This window comes from Castanea sativa, chromosome 8, assembly GCF_040712315.1.
Source record: "Castanea sativa cultivar Marrone di Chiusa Pesio chromosome 8, ASM4071231v1".
In the NCBI taxonomy this organism is placed as follows: Eukaryota; Viridiplantae; Streptophyta; class Magnoliopsida; order Fagales; family Fagaceae; genus Castanea; species Castanea sativa.
The window spans coordinates 33,402,303-33,418,672 of NC_134020.1; the positions used below are offsets into that span (position 1 = coordinate 33,402,303).

Consider the following 16,370-nt stretch of genomic DNA (forward strand, 5'->3'; position numbering starts at 1 on the left):
TTTTAATTGAATGTGAATTTTAACAAATCCACTGTTGGATAACATTATCTTTGTGCATTCTCCATGTTTGCAAAATTTCAAAATGATTAATTATCAATAGTCATGTCATCAATCAATTGTTTAAATTCAAGTTTTTGTAGTTTAAAATAATGACTAAAATATGAGTCTATGGATCAAATAATAAATAACAACTGATTAGTATGAATATTAGTATGTATGTTAAGAACATTTAGAACATATAATCCAACGGTTAAATTTTTGAAATATGAATTCAATAACTAGTTATTGAGTGGTGTAACATTGCTTAGAGTTACACTAAGTATAACTTGAACCTAACTCTCATATATATATATATATATATATATATATATATATAACTTGGGCATAGAAAAATATATTTGTGCTTATACCATCAAATTTACTTGATTGCCTTGCTTATAGTAGCCTAAACATATTTCTTAACAGGTATTTGTATATGCTTCATAGTCTAACATATTTTGTCTCATTTATTTATGCTTCATAACTTAAATCATGCTTAAATAATTCATACATGAGAAGACTATTTTTCTTATTAATTTCTTATTTCCGTCACCGCATCACTCATTGTATTATCTTTTGCCTAGTAAAAAATGCAATGGTAGAGGACAACAGACAATCCATTGGTGTGAGAACAGAAAGACTACCAAAGAACCTTAGTCTAACCATTATCCCATCAATAGTCAACACACGACGTATGTCACGGCCATAAAAACTGCCAAATAGACTGTCAATAGAAAAAAGAATTCCTCAGGGGTGGATCTGGATCAGAGAGAACTGCCTGTGCTTTGTAGCTCCCACATGCTGGGACAATATAACAATCATTTTCAATCACGAGATCATATTATTCTATGTAAAATCTTCTTATCACAAAAACATCCATAAATCACAGTCATCCAATAACATAATCTAATAATGACACTCATGCATGGTGGATCACTCCCAAAATACATGAATAAGAAAGAGCCAAAACCTCTTGCCTGACTCCTGATAAGACACGGACTATAATGGACTAGAAAAAAAGAATACACATCAAAATCTACGAGTGTTTATGTCCAATTTTTATATAGTAGTTGCCAAGTCCTGTGCATCAGCCAGTCATCAGTTAACTTTCATAAATTGACTACGATAACAAAAATGTCAAAATGCAGAGTTTGCTTAAACCGGACTGTATAGCTCAAATATGAGTTCACCAATCCAAAAATGGGTAAATTTCATAAATTTGCCCTGAGATTTGTGATAATACTAGTTCGGTCCAGAACATTTTAAAGCCCATTAATTTGGTCTTCAAAAGACAATTTTGTCCCAAACATACCAAACGCCGTTAGTGATTCTCTCTTCACTCTCCTCCCTCTCTCTCTCTCACTCTTAGACCTCTCTCTTCTCTCCCTTCATCCCTCTCTATCTATCTAACCAAACCCTGGTCACTCCTAGAAAAACCTCCATGAATACCCCTTACAAATAATTCCAAAATACCAGAAAAATCAGCACAGTAACCACTCGAAAATACCCAACCCTTTCTGAATCCATAAAAAAATAGTAGCAAAATCTCACTGAGGGTCCCTTGAAAATGCTACAAAAAAAAGGCACAAAAAACATATTTCAAAACCAATAGAAACCCAAAAAACAACAAAAATCCAAGCCAAACAAGGCAAATAAATCCCTTTGTAAATTCCCAATGAAATCTCCCAAAAATATGAACAAAACCCCCAAAAACTAGCAAAAATCCCAGCCAAACAATACAGAAGATCAACACAACCCCAACTGTCAACCTCATAAGAGAAAAAACACACCATATCACAAGATTGACTTCATCATCTCCTGAAGAAACACTACCCAAATCTGAAATCCAAAGGCCTTTTGCCGCAATCCAAGACGTCGTCGCAAAGAGGATGAGAGAGTATGTTGAAGGCGAGATCTAGATTGAAGCTTTGCCACCACCATTGCGTGGGTTTCAATTTGAGAGAGAGAGAGAGAGAGAGAGAGAGGGACGGAAGTCCATTGACGGCACTGATGGCGTCAAACTTGTGGTGGGAATTGGGAAGACCCTTGCATGGTGGTGTTGTTGATACTGATGACCAAGCTCATGGGTTTCATCGTGGATAAGGTTTGGTTAGAGAGTAAGAGAGAGTTCTGAGAGAGAGAACTTAGAGAAGAGAGTTTTTTTTTTGAGAGAGAGAGAGAGAGAGAGAGAGAGAGAAGTAATGGGGTTTGGTCCGTTAAGGACAAAGTTGTCTTTTGAAGACCAAGTTGGTGGGTTTTAAAATGTTTTGAACCTAGTTAATATTATCACAAACCTTACGGTGGGTTTGTGAAATTTACTCAAGAATCGATCAAATACTTGTTTGCCTACAAAAATTCCGGTCAGTGCACTTTTTCATCATGACAAATAAGCCTTGAATATGGAAAATTTAGGTTGTGTTTGATATTAGCTTAAAAAACCTATTTTTTACTATTTAGCTTATTTTTGCTACTATTTATCTTATTTTTCTACTATTTATAGGTCTCATTATACTTTTTGATACTATTAATGGGTCTTACTGTACTATTTCAGTTACCTTTTAACTTTATCTATAGTACTTTCAACAAAACAGTTTTTAGTTTTTGCTAAATAAGCTGTTCCTAAATAGACTCTGTGATGGGATATTTAGAGTCCATTTGAGAATAACGTATTTAACTAAAATTGAAAACTTGTTGCTAAAAATACTGTAGATAAAACTAAAAAGTAGTTGAAATATTATAATGGGGCCTATGAATAGTAGTAAAAATAAGCTAAATAGTAAAAAAAAACTAGCCTTTTAAACCGATGTCAAACGCAACCTTAATTGACACCTTGTTTCTCAAAATATAAGTGCTTTAACTGTTTTTGGTTTTATTGCCTGTTGCTTTGTTTGATTCAATAATACCGCTTATCCTAGTGAGTTTTACGGGCCTATTGGACTAGAAGCTTTTAAAGTATCCGTTTGGATACAAATTATTGCGTTTACGTTTACCACGTTCACGTTTCAGCTCTTTTTTTTTTTTTTACTACGGCAGCTTTTCAGCTTTTAAGGGACAAAAATTACTGTTTACCCACTAATGGTACTGTTCACACACTGTTCACGACACTAATCACATATTGTTCATGTACTTTTTCATTAAAAATGGGTTCTGCAGCACTATTCACATATTTAAAAATTATTTTGCTACAGTATTTTCAGTTTTCAATTTTCAGCAATAAGTTCTATCCAAACGGACCCTAAGCTCAAGCATTTACTTTTCTGGTTAGAGACCAACGCCTTGGGGCTAACGTGGGGTCCGCCCAAGGACCTACCGGTTTAGGTAAATATCTAATGCGTTCTCCGACTGGAGAAGTAATTTTTGGGGGAGAAACTATGCGTTTTTGGGATTTGCGTGCTCCCTGGTTTGATATTTATGACACCCAAAATTTAAAATAAATAACCCTTATTTTATTTTTTTATTTTTAAAGTTAAGGAAGGTAATTTGACTCTTGAATATCTTTATTGGAAACACAAGAATGTGCCAACTAGTTAAGCTACAAGACTTTTAGTAACCCTTATTCATTTTAGTTATGGGTCTTGTAAGGACACAACTTGAGCCCAAACCCACAGTCAGAAGGGGATGGACTTGAAAGACCTTTTTACAATAAAATTTGTAGAGAGTGTGCTTGAAATCTAGATTCTAATGATATTTAGATAACAAAAATGATGGGCTTTGACTACAATGGTACACATAAGGAACTATTTATATGAGTATGAAAGAAATCCTCTCATTGGACACAAGTCGAGGATGACTTATATTACTTCTTCCCAAGATAGATTACAATTATGGATAGTGAGGTCTACAGTGTTTTTTCTCTCCTTTTTCGGACCCCCATTGCTGAAGGTCTCTTCTTTCCTTTATACTCCCACCTTCTTCTCCTCTTCATCCCCCACATCAGGATTAGATTGCTGGTTTAGATGCTTATCCCATCCACCTCCTCTGAAGTCTTTGGAGATAGGAGCAAAGTTCAACTTTGATGTTTAGGTCTCACTTTCCCATTAATGCGGCCAAAATAGCAGTTGCAGAGCATTCAATGCGGGAGCGGTGGTAACAGCTTTATTTCAGATATTTCACCGCCTTTCTTCTTATTCTCCACGTTTACCGTGTCTACCCTTACCTGTAGGATTTTCGAGAACATAGCCTGTGGATGTTAACCAACCCTTCTCCTACCTCGGCTTCACATGGCCGATGACATAATCTTCATCAAACTAACTTCTTGGACATACTTGTTCAGACATTATCTTTTTTTTTTTTTTTTTTAGTATTGCCTTATGAGTTAACATTCATACATCCTCAGACCATTCAGTGTCCTCGGATTAGGCTTCTAGCCCGAAGAATACTCTTGGGCCACCCCACATATATTCCTGTGCTCAATGACCCTGTGGGTCTGAAGTCAAACTTTCAACACGGAAGTGAAAAATAATGAATAGATTTATTTTGAATCTATCAGTCATGAAACGGTTCACCTGGAGGAACTTGAAAAGAAGAAGAAGAAGAAAGAATATCATTTCCAACTTAATATCATTTCTGCAACAACTTTTGCCGTACACCCTTCTCAATGAGTTAGAAAAAAATTTGGTGCGATAAAAGCATATAGATGCTTGGAATAAGATTCATAGAATTTCCAATAACTTTCAGAAAAAAAAGAAAAGAAAAAAGAGTAGGACTAGTTCAAAGAGTAGCGCCAATTACGTTGGTCAAACCTCCAACTGCCATTACTGTAGCTTATATTATCTTGTTCAACAGCTTTGGTGCTTGAATTCATCTAAAGTCTAAACTGAAAAATTCAAGATTGGCAACGTGAAGTCAAGTCAGCCACACCGCAAGGTTGTCTCATGTGCAATTATGATTATGAACGCATATAAACCTGATCTATATATCAAGGAAGTCAATACCGTATTGGAGGCTGTACCGATTTGGCCACCGATATGATATATTTCGGATACCGGTCAATACCGGTGTACCGTTTCAGATTTATCGCTAAGTATTAAATATATATATATATATATATATATATATATATATATATATATAATACTAAAATAGGCCTCAAATAAGTAGTCTTAGTCACTGTACTTTTAGTGGTAGTGTTCTGATGTGTGGGCAGAACACGTATAAATGGTTAAAATGTTATATTAAAAATAAAAATAAAAAAAGAAAAGAAGAAGAAGGTAGAGTTTGAATTTTTGATTGATGTTCACGTCGGTTCAGTGACTTGTCACTTGTCAAGCACACAAAACAACAAAAACTTAAAGATTAAAATAAAAAAAAACATTAAAGGCAAAAAAGAGAAGAAACTGCATCCAAAAAAAAAAGGAAAAGAAAGGAGAAGAAACATATGTACTCTGAGCAGACAAAGAAGAAGCAACAACAGCAGTAGGAGCTGAAGAGAAGATCGCCAAATGAGATGCTACAGGCAACGTGGCTTGGTGTTGGCGGTGGGGACAAGAGTGAAACTGGGTTGTTGTTGCTGGTGTGAGAACGCGTGGGTGTTGCTGTACAAGGTTTTGGCTGAGAGGGTGGCTGTGTTTGAGAGTGTCATTGTGTTGTTTTGTAAAAACCAAAAAAAAAAGAGTGTTTTTTGTGTTTTCAAAAAACTTGTTTTTGTTTTTGTTTTTTTGGGTTTCTTCTTCATCTCCCTCTTTTTTTTTTTTTGTTATTTCGGACTGGTATGAAGTTTCCGGCCGAAATCCGATTTATTTCCTATGACCAGAATGACCCGGTATTGCCAGTATTTAAACCGTTACGAAACAAACACATTTCTGTACCGTCTCAGGCGCCGGTACGAAATATTCCGGCCATACCGGCCGGTACGATACGAGATTGACTCCACTGCTATATATCTATATTCTATATATACATAAAAAAATAAAAAATAAAACTATATTCAATATATATCTAAAACTAAAATGTAATATTTATTATTGTTATCCTTTAGTTGAGTCACATTACGTTGTTATCTTTTTCTTTTTCTTTTTTCTAATTTTTCCATTATTTTTAATTTTTTAATATTTACACTTTGCCTATCCTTTATCATTCCTTACATTTTCATCTTCCCACTTCCGTTTACTTTAATATTACTATTCATTTTTCCTTTCGTCTTCCTTTAGTTTGTCTTTTCTTGTTTACTTCTTCTTTCTATAAGTTTATCATTCTCTCTTCCATTCTTTGCATAGTTTCTCTCTCTCTCTCTCTCTCTCAATTATTAGGTGGATTTTTTTTTTTTTTTGCATCTCTGCCTTAGGTTAACAAAATTTTTTTGTTCTACTTTGGGTTGCCTTAGTTTTATGTTTTAAGTTTTTTTTATTCTATTTGATTGTTAAATGTTATTTTATTGCATTATAAAAAATTAAAGATAGTATATAAGAATATAATATTATTCAATTTTTTTTAAGAGAGTCACAACCTATGGCGTCCATTTCTGATGAACGCTCTTTGTCATCAGACCAAGACACCAATCAGTTTTTGGTGTAGGTGGGGATTGAACCCCAGATCTCTTATTCAATAATCAGAAATTTTACCAGTTAAGCTAACTGGAACCCACAATTATTCAATTACATAGCATGATTTGGATAATTCGATATTTATTGTTTTATCTTTTTTTTTTCTTCTCATCTTAATTTATTCAACATTTAAATTTAGCTACATTCTCCATATCATTCAATTATTCATATTTTCTCTCCTTTTTTATTTAAAAAAAACTAAACATATAATATTTTACTTAAATTCAAATAAATAAAATTATCTTCATAAAATTGTGTTCATTTTTTTATCATTTACACTTTCTCTGACCTTTTTCATTCCCTTTATCTTTTTATCTTCTTGCTACCCTTATCTTAATATCACTCTCCATCTTTCCCTTTATCTTAATATCACTCTCCATCTTAGTATAAATTTGTCATTCTCTCTTTCATTTTATGCATAATTTTCCCTCAAAAAAAAAGTTATTTCTCTTTCTTTCTCTCTCCAATTTTTGGTGTATTTTTTTTCTTGTATTCCTGCTTTAGGTTGATAAATTTTTGTAGTCTTTAGAAAATACTCATTCTCACACCCAATGCATCAAAGAAAACATGGAATACAAAATAAATGCCAATTTAGAAACATTAAATTAAAAAAAATGTAGTTATTCCTATATTTGGTTTCATTGGAAATATCTTAAGATTCCTAGGAATGTGAGATGATAATGTTTAGTTTATTCCCAAGAATCTTAAATAAATTATTTATTTTTTCTATTCTATTTTTATATTTGAATGTGAATTACCAAGTCCTTAAAAAAAATCTTCCTCTAAATAAATAATGAAAAACTAAATATAAACTATTAATTATAAAAAATTCATTAAAATTATAGTCTAATATTTCAAAATGATAGGTACAATACAAAAATAACTATTTAAATTTCAAATGCTTTTATCCTTAATAATAATTTTAAAAGATTTTAATCCATAATAATTTGTTTTATATTTTATCTTAATTGCTTAAATGATAATAAAAAATGGTTAAAACTGTCAATTTATGAAAAATACAATTTCCTTTAAGCTTGAAAATCTGGATTCCTACCTGTTTTAAAGGGAATCCACATTCCTACTAAGAGGGGAATCCACATTCTCTTGGCATCTAATTTCTTAACGTGATTTTCAACCAAACATGAGAATCTTCAAACATTCCTGAGAATCCTAAAACATTATCCTGTACCAAACGCCATCTTAATACATACACACATACACACACACACACACACATATATATATATATATAAAAGGTTTTTATTAACTTAAAAAATAAAGAAAAGTAAAAACAATAATATTAATATAAAAATATATATATGTTTATTGAGATTACCTTAAAAAAAAAAATTATTGAGGCTCTACTGGCGGGTCTGCGACTAGTTAAGCTAAGGACAAGGACTGCATCTACTTAAATCAGCAGGAAAGAAGCGGTAAAGAGCTTTCAGCCTTTCACATGCAGTTCACACCACAAACAAACTCATCTCTTTTAGTTTCCTAGAGCTCTTTTGCCCAATTTATTTCCATTGCAAAAACGAAAGACATGGCTGCTGCGAGCCTAGTGGGAGGAGCATTTCTGTCTGCAGCCCTCAAAAGTCTTGTTTGCCAAGATGGCATCACAGGAGGTCGTTGACTTCATCCGGGGAAGAAAAGTCCCCGATACACTGCTGAAGAAGTTGAAGACAACGTGTCTTGCCCTTCATACAGTGCTCAATGACGCAGAGGAAAAGGAATTCACAATCCTACAGATCAAAGAGTGGCTTGATGAGCTTAAAGATGCTGTCTACGACGCAGAGGACCTTTTGATATAGCTGCTGATTGCTGAAGCTTTGCAGTGCCAGTTGGAAGCTAAGAGCAAGGTAAGGAATTGCATCACTTGTACATTTACTTGTTCTGAACAAAAACTGAAATCAAAGATAGAAGAAGTCCTTGTCAGGCTAGATGTTTTAGCAAGGCAAATGGATCTTATAGGTCTGAGAGAACGTGTTGGACTCGGAGGGAAGCCTTTACCAAGAATAAGATCGCCCACCACTTCTCTGGTAAAAGAAACTAGAATTATTGGTAGGGATGATATTAAAGAGCCCATAGTCAACTTGCTGCTCTCAAATGATGCAAAAGGCAATGAACACCTGTGTGTGATTCCCATTGCGGGCATGGGTGGGATTGGCAAGACTACCCTTGCTCAGCTTATTTACAACGACCAAAGAATCACCGAACATATTAGCATTAGTTTTTGGGTTTGCGTTTCAGAAGAATTTGATGTGGTTAGGATCACAAAATCAATTCTTGAGGCTGTCACTTCACAGAAATGTGACACTACAGACTTTATGATCCAAACTAGATTGAAGAAGGGTTTGATGGGAAAGAAATTTTTGCTAGTTCTTGATGATGTATGGAATGAAAATTATGGCGACTGGGAGCTCTTGAAGAATCCCTTTAAATACGGAACATTGGGAAGTAAAATTATTGTGACAACACGCAATGAAGATTGTTGGTGTTTATTCACAAATCATGCCTTTGAAAATGGAAACTATAATGCATATCCAGAATTAGATAAAATTGGTAGAAAAATAATTAAGAAGTGTGATGGCCTACCATTAACAGCAAAAGCACTTGGTGCTCTGTTGCACCGTAAACTAGATGAAGAGGAATGGTATAAAATTTTGAACAGCAAAATTTGGAGTTTGCCTAATGATGGGGTGATATTCTTCCAGCTATAAGATTAAGTTACAATTACCTACCCTCTCATTATCTTTCTACATTTGACAATCTAGCCTGGGCTTCCAATGCTTTGTGGTACAACAAATAAAAATGAAACAATAATAGTGTCTTCCATTTCCATTTTTGTCTAAATTATAAATTTATACAATTTATATTTTTTATTAAAATAAATAAGTCAAACTCAAACTAGATGAAATAGACTTTTTTTTTGTTGAGAAAAGACTTAATAGTGTGTGGTAGTAGATATAACTGATACCTATTTCTTTATTCTCTCATTCTATGTATTAAATTCGCAGGGTTATCTAGATCCGGAGTATTTCTTAACTCATAAACTGACGGACAAGAGTGATGTTTATAAACTTGGTGTTGAATTTCTGGAACTCCTGACAGGGATGCATCCGATCTCACATGGCAAAAACATTGTTAGAGAGGTAAAACATTATAGACTTGTTTGCCTTAGACTCAATAGGAGCCCAATGGTACATTAGGTGATTGGGCATGAAAGAAATTGTTGTTCTGTAATTTATTTTACCCTTGCAGTTTAATCCATAATGAAAATTCTCCTCTGCCATATGTCATTTTATACTAGGTGTAATAGTCAAGAGTGAGATCTTGAGTTACAAGTTTCAGTTTTTAACTTCAAAAAAACATTGAAATCCTTTTTCAATCCTCTGCCAAACAGAATTTTATACAGTGAAGATCACTTTGTCATAATGTTGTTATCATATCATCCTCTAGGCAACAGTGGCTTAAATTTGGTGTAATAAAATGAGCTCTTGTAGTTTTTAACTGTCTTTATCCATTCCAGGTTAATGTCGCATATCAATCTGGTATGATCTTTTCAGTTATTGATGATCGAATGGGGTCTTATCCTTCTGAATGTGTGGTGAAATTTTTGACTTTGGCTCTCAAGTGTTGTGAAGATGAGACAGATGCTAGACCTTCAATGGCAGAGGTGGTCCGAGAACTTGAAAATATATGGCTTCTGATGCCTGATTCTGACATTAAAACAACAGATCCTATGCTCTCAGGTTCTGAAAAGGCAATGACTTCACCATCATCATCCTCTAATGTGAAGAATCCTTTTGTGTCATCAGATGTATCTGGCAGTGACCTTGTTAGTGGAGTCGTTCCATCCATCACGCCTAGATAGGAAATGTTTGGAAAATTTGGTTGTATCTGAACCTGAGGTTGCTAATGTCTTGAAAATTTGAACTGGGAAATGGTCTTTACGTTCATCTCAGTTGTTGATGTTGTGGAAAGTCTCTCTCTTAAATCTTCATTACAATTTGTTTTGGAAAACTTATGTACTTAGAGCAGTAGATGGTTTAATAATATTGGTGTAAATATCAACCTTGTACTCTACAGCAAAGTAGTAGAAAAATATTTATAAGAAACATAATACTATCATTTATATGTTTATGGAGTATGCAATGTCTAATTGACACAATGGAAATCTGAGCAGCCCCGAAGTAACAACAAAAATATTTGATTGAAGTTTTTGAGATATGGCTTCAGATATATTACACGCAACTGGTATGATCGCAGATTGGTCTTCTTAACAATGCGCTCTTGTTGTGATTATGTTAAACATGGATGCCTGGATTTCTTCATAAGTTGATGGTGACATGGTGTTGCATGTTATTCATTTGCTTAGGGGAGCTTGCCTCAAGAGACAGAATCAAATTAAAATTTTTATCAACTTAGAAATTATTGGAGAATAAGGTAACAAAAAAAAAAAAAAAATTGTATCTATTTTTTTTTTTAAATCTAAAAAATTTCTGTAATTTGGTGAAACCATTTGACGTAATCTCGGCTTCTAAGCCCAACTTTTATTATATAGTATATGTATATGATTGATATCATTTAAACACTTTTTCTAATAAATTATTATAATTCACATAATATGTCTATATTGTATTTCGAATACCTAAATGCATCACAATTTACAACTAATTCTCAAAATTCTAAAATAAATCGAACAATAAATAAATAAATTAGGGGTAATAAAATACTTATACTTATATATATTGATCATCAACCTGCAAATAAAAGTAGCAACAAAAATTAAGTTAATAAGCACTTAATACTTGTGTTGTGACCATCGCGCCAAGGGTGTATGTTGGTCTTGTAAGTGCACAATTTGTACCCGGACCCAAATGAGTGATGGGCTCAGGCCTAAAGAGCCTTATACAATGAAATTTGTAGAGTATGGGTTTGAAACCTAGGTTAGGGATATTGGAAAGTTGATAAACAGGCTAGAATGCCGCAGTCTATGCAAGTAATAGATGAATATGACAAAAGACCCTCCTTGGACGTAAGCCGAGGACAATTTGTATAGCCTTTCTTTCTCTAAGTAAAATATTACAATTTTTGGTTTCCAAAAAAGGTCCCCCTCTTCTTTCCTCTCTCGTCTTCTTATATTTTTCTTCTTCTTCCCTGTTTCATCCACGTGTAATACAGATCTTCCTCCTAGATACTTGTCCCATCCACCACCTTCTTAAAGTCTTCAAATAATAGCTGGAAAGCTGAATACTACTGTTCAGAGGTCATTTCTTCATTAATGCAGCTAGGGAGGTAGATCCTCCCTTTAATACGGTGGTAGCAGCTTTTTCCTCAGATATTTCTCACACGTTCCTGCTTCTAACGGGTGCTTGGATCACGCCTTTACCTAGCAGATCTTCCAGAATTCTGTCTCTAAACCCTTTAGCAAGTCCCATGACCTCTTCTGGGCTTGTCCGAGGAGATACTCCTCCTCGGACAACTCCTCGGTCCCTTGTAGTGCGGACTGGCTCGTGGGTTGAGAAGACTCTAATTGAACAAATTTATACCCACTAACCAGGCCCAAGGCCCAAACGTGCATTTAAGCATTTTTTTTACCCCCCACAATAGCCCCTTAAAACTTCATTTCCCCCCCCCCCATCCGAGGAGAGAAATGGAGTTTTGAACCAACAACACACCCTCCACACACTTTGCAAACCGCCACACGTGTAGGGGTCCTTTCGTTCCTTTAAAACCGCCTCTGACGCTTCGAAACCCGAAACACTCGCATTAATGACTGCAAGTTACATCCTGTTCCCCACGTTCAACGGTGAGATACGTATCCAACGGTCCTGGTTCATTTTGAAAAATTGGGCGGGATAATTCTGATTTGAGGCCGCCTCCCACATTCCAAAACGCCTAGGAAATCGTATCTCCATCCAACCTTTCAGAAATCAATCAAATCCAAGAGTTAATCACAATCTTTTCTCTCAAGAAGCTCGTGAAGAATCGCCTAATTATTTCCCGTAAGTTTTCAACTCCCTTTACTCATTTCTTCTCGGCTTCTGTCCTCGGCCAACATCTAGACCCCTCCCCTTCTCTAAACTTTCATTCTCACTCCCACCAAATGGGTAGATTTAAGTGTTTAATAGATACCGACGCCGGTATGGAGGGTTTTCGGGCCAAATATCAAATTTCTCAAGATGTAGGCTTAAGATACTGTCCTGTAGAAGCCATAGGTAACGCTAGGAGAGAGGGAGAAGTCATTATCCCCATCATTGCCTTCCTAGAAGGTGGGATGACCCTTCCCATGAAAAACGTAACCAGCGAATACCTTTGTAACCATAGGTTATGCCCAGATCAGTGCACGCCAAATGTATTTAGAGTCTTAGGTTGTGTCGATACTTTAAACGAGCAAATGAGTCTGAACCTCACATGACACGATGTCATTTACATGTACAAGTGCCATAAGCTTAAAAGCATAAGATACTACCTTAAATCCAGGTCTAGCATTGTTAGGCTCATATCCTATCTTCCCAAGTCCAACAAAGGCATGAAAAACGACTATCTCATCGCCTCGGGAAACTGGTCTGACGGTCCTCACTACCCAGTCGAATGGGGAGACCCAGGTGTGACTCCATAGGAGTTAGATTCCCTAACCCATGACTTAATCCCATTATCTTTACCGTTTTTTATTACATTGCGTATTATTGCACTTTCCTTTGATATTTATCGCTAATCTAACCATGCTCGTCTCCTCGAATGTTTTTCACAGATAAACAACACGTACGTCTGCGTTTAAGCCTTTGCAACGTCGCAGACCTCAATCGCGTTCTTCTCTCCAAAGTCTTTGCTAGCGAAGACCTACAAGTGAGAGCAGCCCACCTGATATTAGGATACGATCCTTTGTCAGATGACTTCCAGGAGATTGACAACACGATCACCGCGGGAGACAAACGACACAGAAGGATAGACGTTTCTCGACGAGGCTTCCTTTCTGACCAGGAACTCCCAAACGACCCCTCCATCATTCTATACTCTCGCTCCATCACAGCAATTCCTCTCTCGGCACATTCCCAAACAACAGTCGTTCGAGAAGAACCTGCGTCCTCGCAACAATCGTTAGACGAGGAGATTGACCAGTTTCGCCTCGAAAAAGCTGAGAGACCTTGAGAGGATCAACTCGTCATCCTCTCGGACGAAGAGCACTTGCCCGCAGAAACTTCGAGCATAAAAGGTCTGATAATTGCACAGCCCGACTTTAGCTCTGAAGAAGACGATATGTCCACTCTTAGGAAGTTGATGTCGAAGAGGGGCTCGAAAGCCTCTCAAAAGGACGCGAGTGAGTCCTAGATCCCTCCATTTTTGCCACCACCCCTTCCTCCCTCCGATCCTAAGCTTCCCATTCTGGAGCCTAAGAAGAAGAGGAAAAATGAGGCCGAGAAGGCAGATGTGGAGAGGCAGAAGAAACTAAAACAACAACAACAACAACGACAGAAAGCTGGCAAAGGTAAGGGACGTGCCTCTTCAATGGAAAGTGGGGAGAACCGTGACCTGGCCGAGGTACGCCGTACACAGGCCAACTGGTCTCCCAAACTGAAGCTGGATGGGGCACCAATCTCTTGCTAATCCAGCATCAGGGTGTTCTAGTAAGGTCACACCCACCACCTTGCTGAGGCTTTGGAATGACCTCTTCTTCTGCCAAAAGACATGGACGCCCTGGACAAGATGAACCAACCGCATCTTTTTCTCTCGCTTAAGAGGGACTTAGCTTTGGTGAGTGTCTCGCGTTTACCCCCACCTTACTGCTTTCACTACACTTTAACGAAAAAATTGTTCTCATGTACCTTGAATTTGCTTTAACAATAATGCATTTATTTTAATATTTTAACTCAGGCCATTCAAAAAGTCTTTGCTGCCGAGAAGTGGGTGGAAAATTCTCGGAAGAAAGCTGCAGCTGAACTTGAGGTCAGGCAGGAGATCGAGAAGTCCCTAGGCTAAGCTCTTGCGCAGAACGAGAACCTAACCAAGCAGGTGGCAGAGCAGAAGAGGGAGAGGGATGGTGCCGAGGCCAGCCTGAAGACAATGAGAACCCAGGTGGAGGGACAACGCAAGCTTCTGCGTCAGAAGGATGAGGACATGTCCAAAGTCCAGCAAGAAAACTCCGACCTGAAGAAGGAGCTTGCTAGAATGAGGGAGGAGGCTCGTACCTTCAAAGAAAGCATGGAGGCCGTGAAGAAGGCTGCTTACAAAGAAGGGGTGAAGGCGACAGAAAACCAACTGACAGAGGAGTTCGCCGAGCTGTGCCGGGAGTACTGCCAACAAGTGTGGGCAGAAGCCCTAAATGTGGCAGGGATTCCCGCAATTTCCAAGTTGAGGAAGCCTGAGAATATTTGGCTTCCTTAGGACATCCAGGTGCTCGAAGAGCTTCCTCCTGTCGCCCCTACCCCGAGACGGCGCCTTCAACGCATCCATCCATGATTCCGCTGCCCATTCTAACTCTTATGGCCTGTTTGGGAGTTTAGAGAAGGAGGAGAGTAGAGGAGAGTAGAAGGGAGGGGAGTAGTGGGGAGGAGAGTAGAGGAGAATGATTACCCTCCATCTTGTTTGGATGTTTTTATAATTAGTAAGGGGGAAGGGAGTAATTAGTCATTCCCATTGTTTTTAACATTGTAATTTTATAAATATAATAAGGGTAAATTAGGTAATTTACTTTATCAATAATTTTATGTGCTCTACTCTCCCTCCAAATCTCTCCAATTTGGGGGAATTAAAAATGAGGGGGTTGGAAGTAGTTGAAACCCCTTCAAACCCCTCCAAACCCCTCCCCCTCCTTCCTTAAAAAACTCCCAAACAAGGTAATTGAATTACTCCCCTTCCCTCTACTCTACTTCCCCTCCTTTTTTAAACATCCAAACAGGCCATTAAAGAACCTGCTGGTTCTGACAAAGAGAATGAACAAGGCGACGGAGCCGAGAAGCCTACGAGCCAGAATGCCGAGCCCAATGTCCTTCCACCAGTGGCAAGAGACAAAGGGAAATAGGTCCAAACCTCATTCGAAGCAGAGCTGAAACAAACAGAGGAGGACAGCAAGTCAAAAGGGGTTGCCAGCACTTCCGAGTAGGATCCCCCTACCAAGGCTTAAGGCTCAGGCCACTTAGGACCCCCCCCCTCTTTTTTGTGATGAGTTTTTTTTGTATTAGGACTTTCATTTTAATTTTTTTTTTTACTTCAAAATTTTATCTCCAATGTATCCATTGACAACAATTAATGAGAAATTTGAAAGATTTGATTTTCCCCCAGCTTTCAACCTTCAGTACAACTATACTAATTCGCTTCTTCTTAGCGCAAAATTACACGAGTGGAACAATTAACTCCACCCCCTAATACATAGTAAAGTCTTTACCACATTTTGATTAGCAGTAGCTTCAAATAAAAGTACATACACTTAGCGTATATATGTAAATCATGCCTTAAGACCATAATACATGTAGTACAACAATACACAATCTAAAACTGAACTTAGCATTTAGTTTGGAGCATAAAGCAATCCATCAAACTTACCGTGGCTCATCAACACATCAATTTCCATGAGGTATGTGGTCCGAGGACCATGCATGACCAAGCTTCTGATTGATATTTAGAAATAGTGAATTGAAATGTTAATTTTCTCAAAGTAGAAGGTCTGAGGACCCGACATAACTAAGGTTCTGTTTAACAATCAACAGGATATCAATTTCCACAAGGTATGTGGTCCGAGGACCATACATGACCAAGTTTCTATTTGATATTTAGAAATAGTGAGTT

The 16,370-nt window shown here is 36.9% G+C and overlaps 2 protein-coding genes across 2 annotated transcripts; both read left to right on the forward strand.

Moving 5' to 3' along the window:
* Positions 1-8,191: 8,191 nt before the first annotated feature.
* Positions 8,192-9,301, forward strand: LOC142606226 (putative disease resistance RPP13-like protein 1). Its single transcript, XM_075777611.1, has 2 exons — positions 8,192-8,362; positions 8,417-9,301. The coding sequence occupies exons 1-2, from the start codon at positions 8,192-8,194 to the stop codon at positions 9,299-9,301; spliced, it is 1,056 nt and encodes a 351-aa protein (XP_075633726.1).
* Positions 9,302-9,612: 311 nt separating this feature from the next.
* Positions 9,613-10,724, forward strand: LOC142607410 (putative LRR receptor-like serine/threonine-protein kinase At1g06840). Its single transcript, XM_075778895.1, has 2 exons — positions 9,613-9,733; positions 10,111-10,724. Exons 1-2 carry the CDS (start codon positions 9,695-9,697, stop codon positions 10,453-10,455), a joined length of 384 nt encoding a protein of 127 aa, XP_075635010.1. The 5' UTR covers positions 9,613-9,694; the 3' UTR covers positions 10,456-10,724.
* The last annotated feature ends 5,646 nt before the right edge of the window (positions 10,725-16,370 follow it).

Excerpts from the sequence above, each read along its gene's own strand:
- LOC142606226 (XM_075777611.1), top strand. The coding sequence starts at position 8,192 with ATGGCATCACAGGAGGTCGTTGACTTCATCCGGGGAAGAAAAGTCCCC. Across the intron at positions 8,363-8,416 it reads TTGATGAGCTTAAAGATGCT|TGCCAGTTGGAAGCTAAGAG; the intron begins GTCTACGACGCA and ends GAAGCTTTGCAG.
- LOC142607410 (XM_075778895.1), top strand. The coding sequence starts at position 9,695 with ATGCATCCGATCTCACATGGCAAAAACATTGTTAGAGAG. Across the intron at positions 9,734-10,110 it reads GCAAAAACATTGTTAGAGAG|GTTAATGTCGCATATCAATC; the intron begins GTAAAACATTAT and ends TATCCATTCCAG.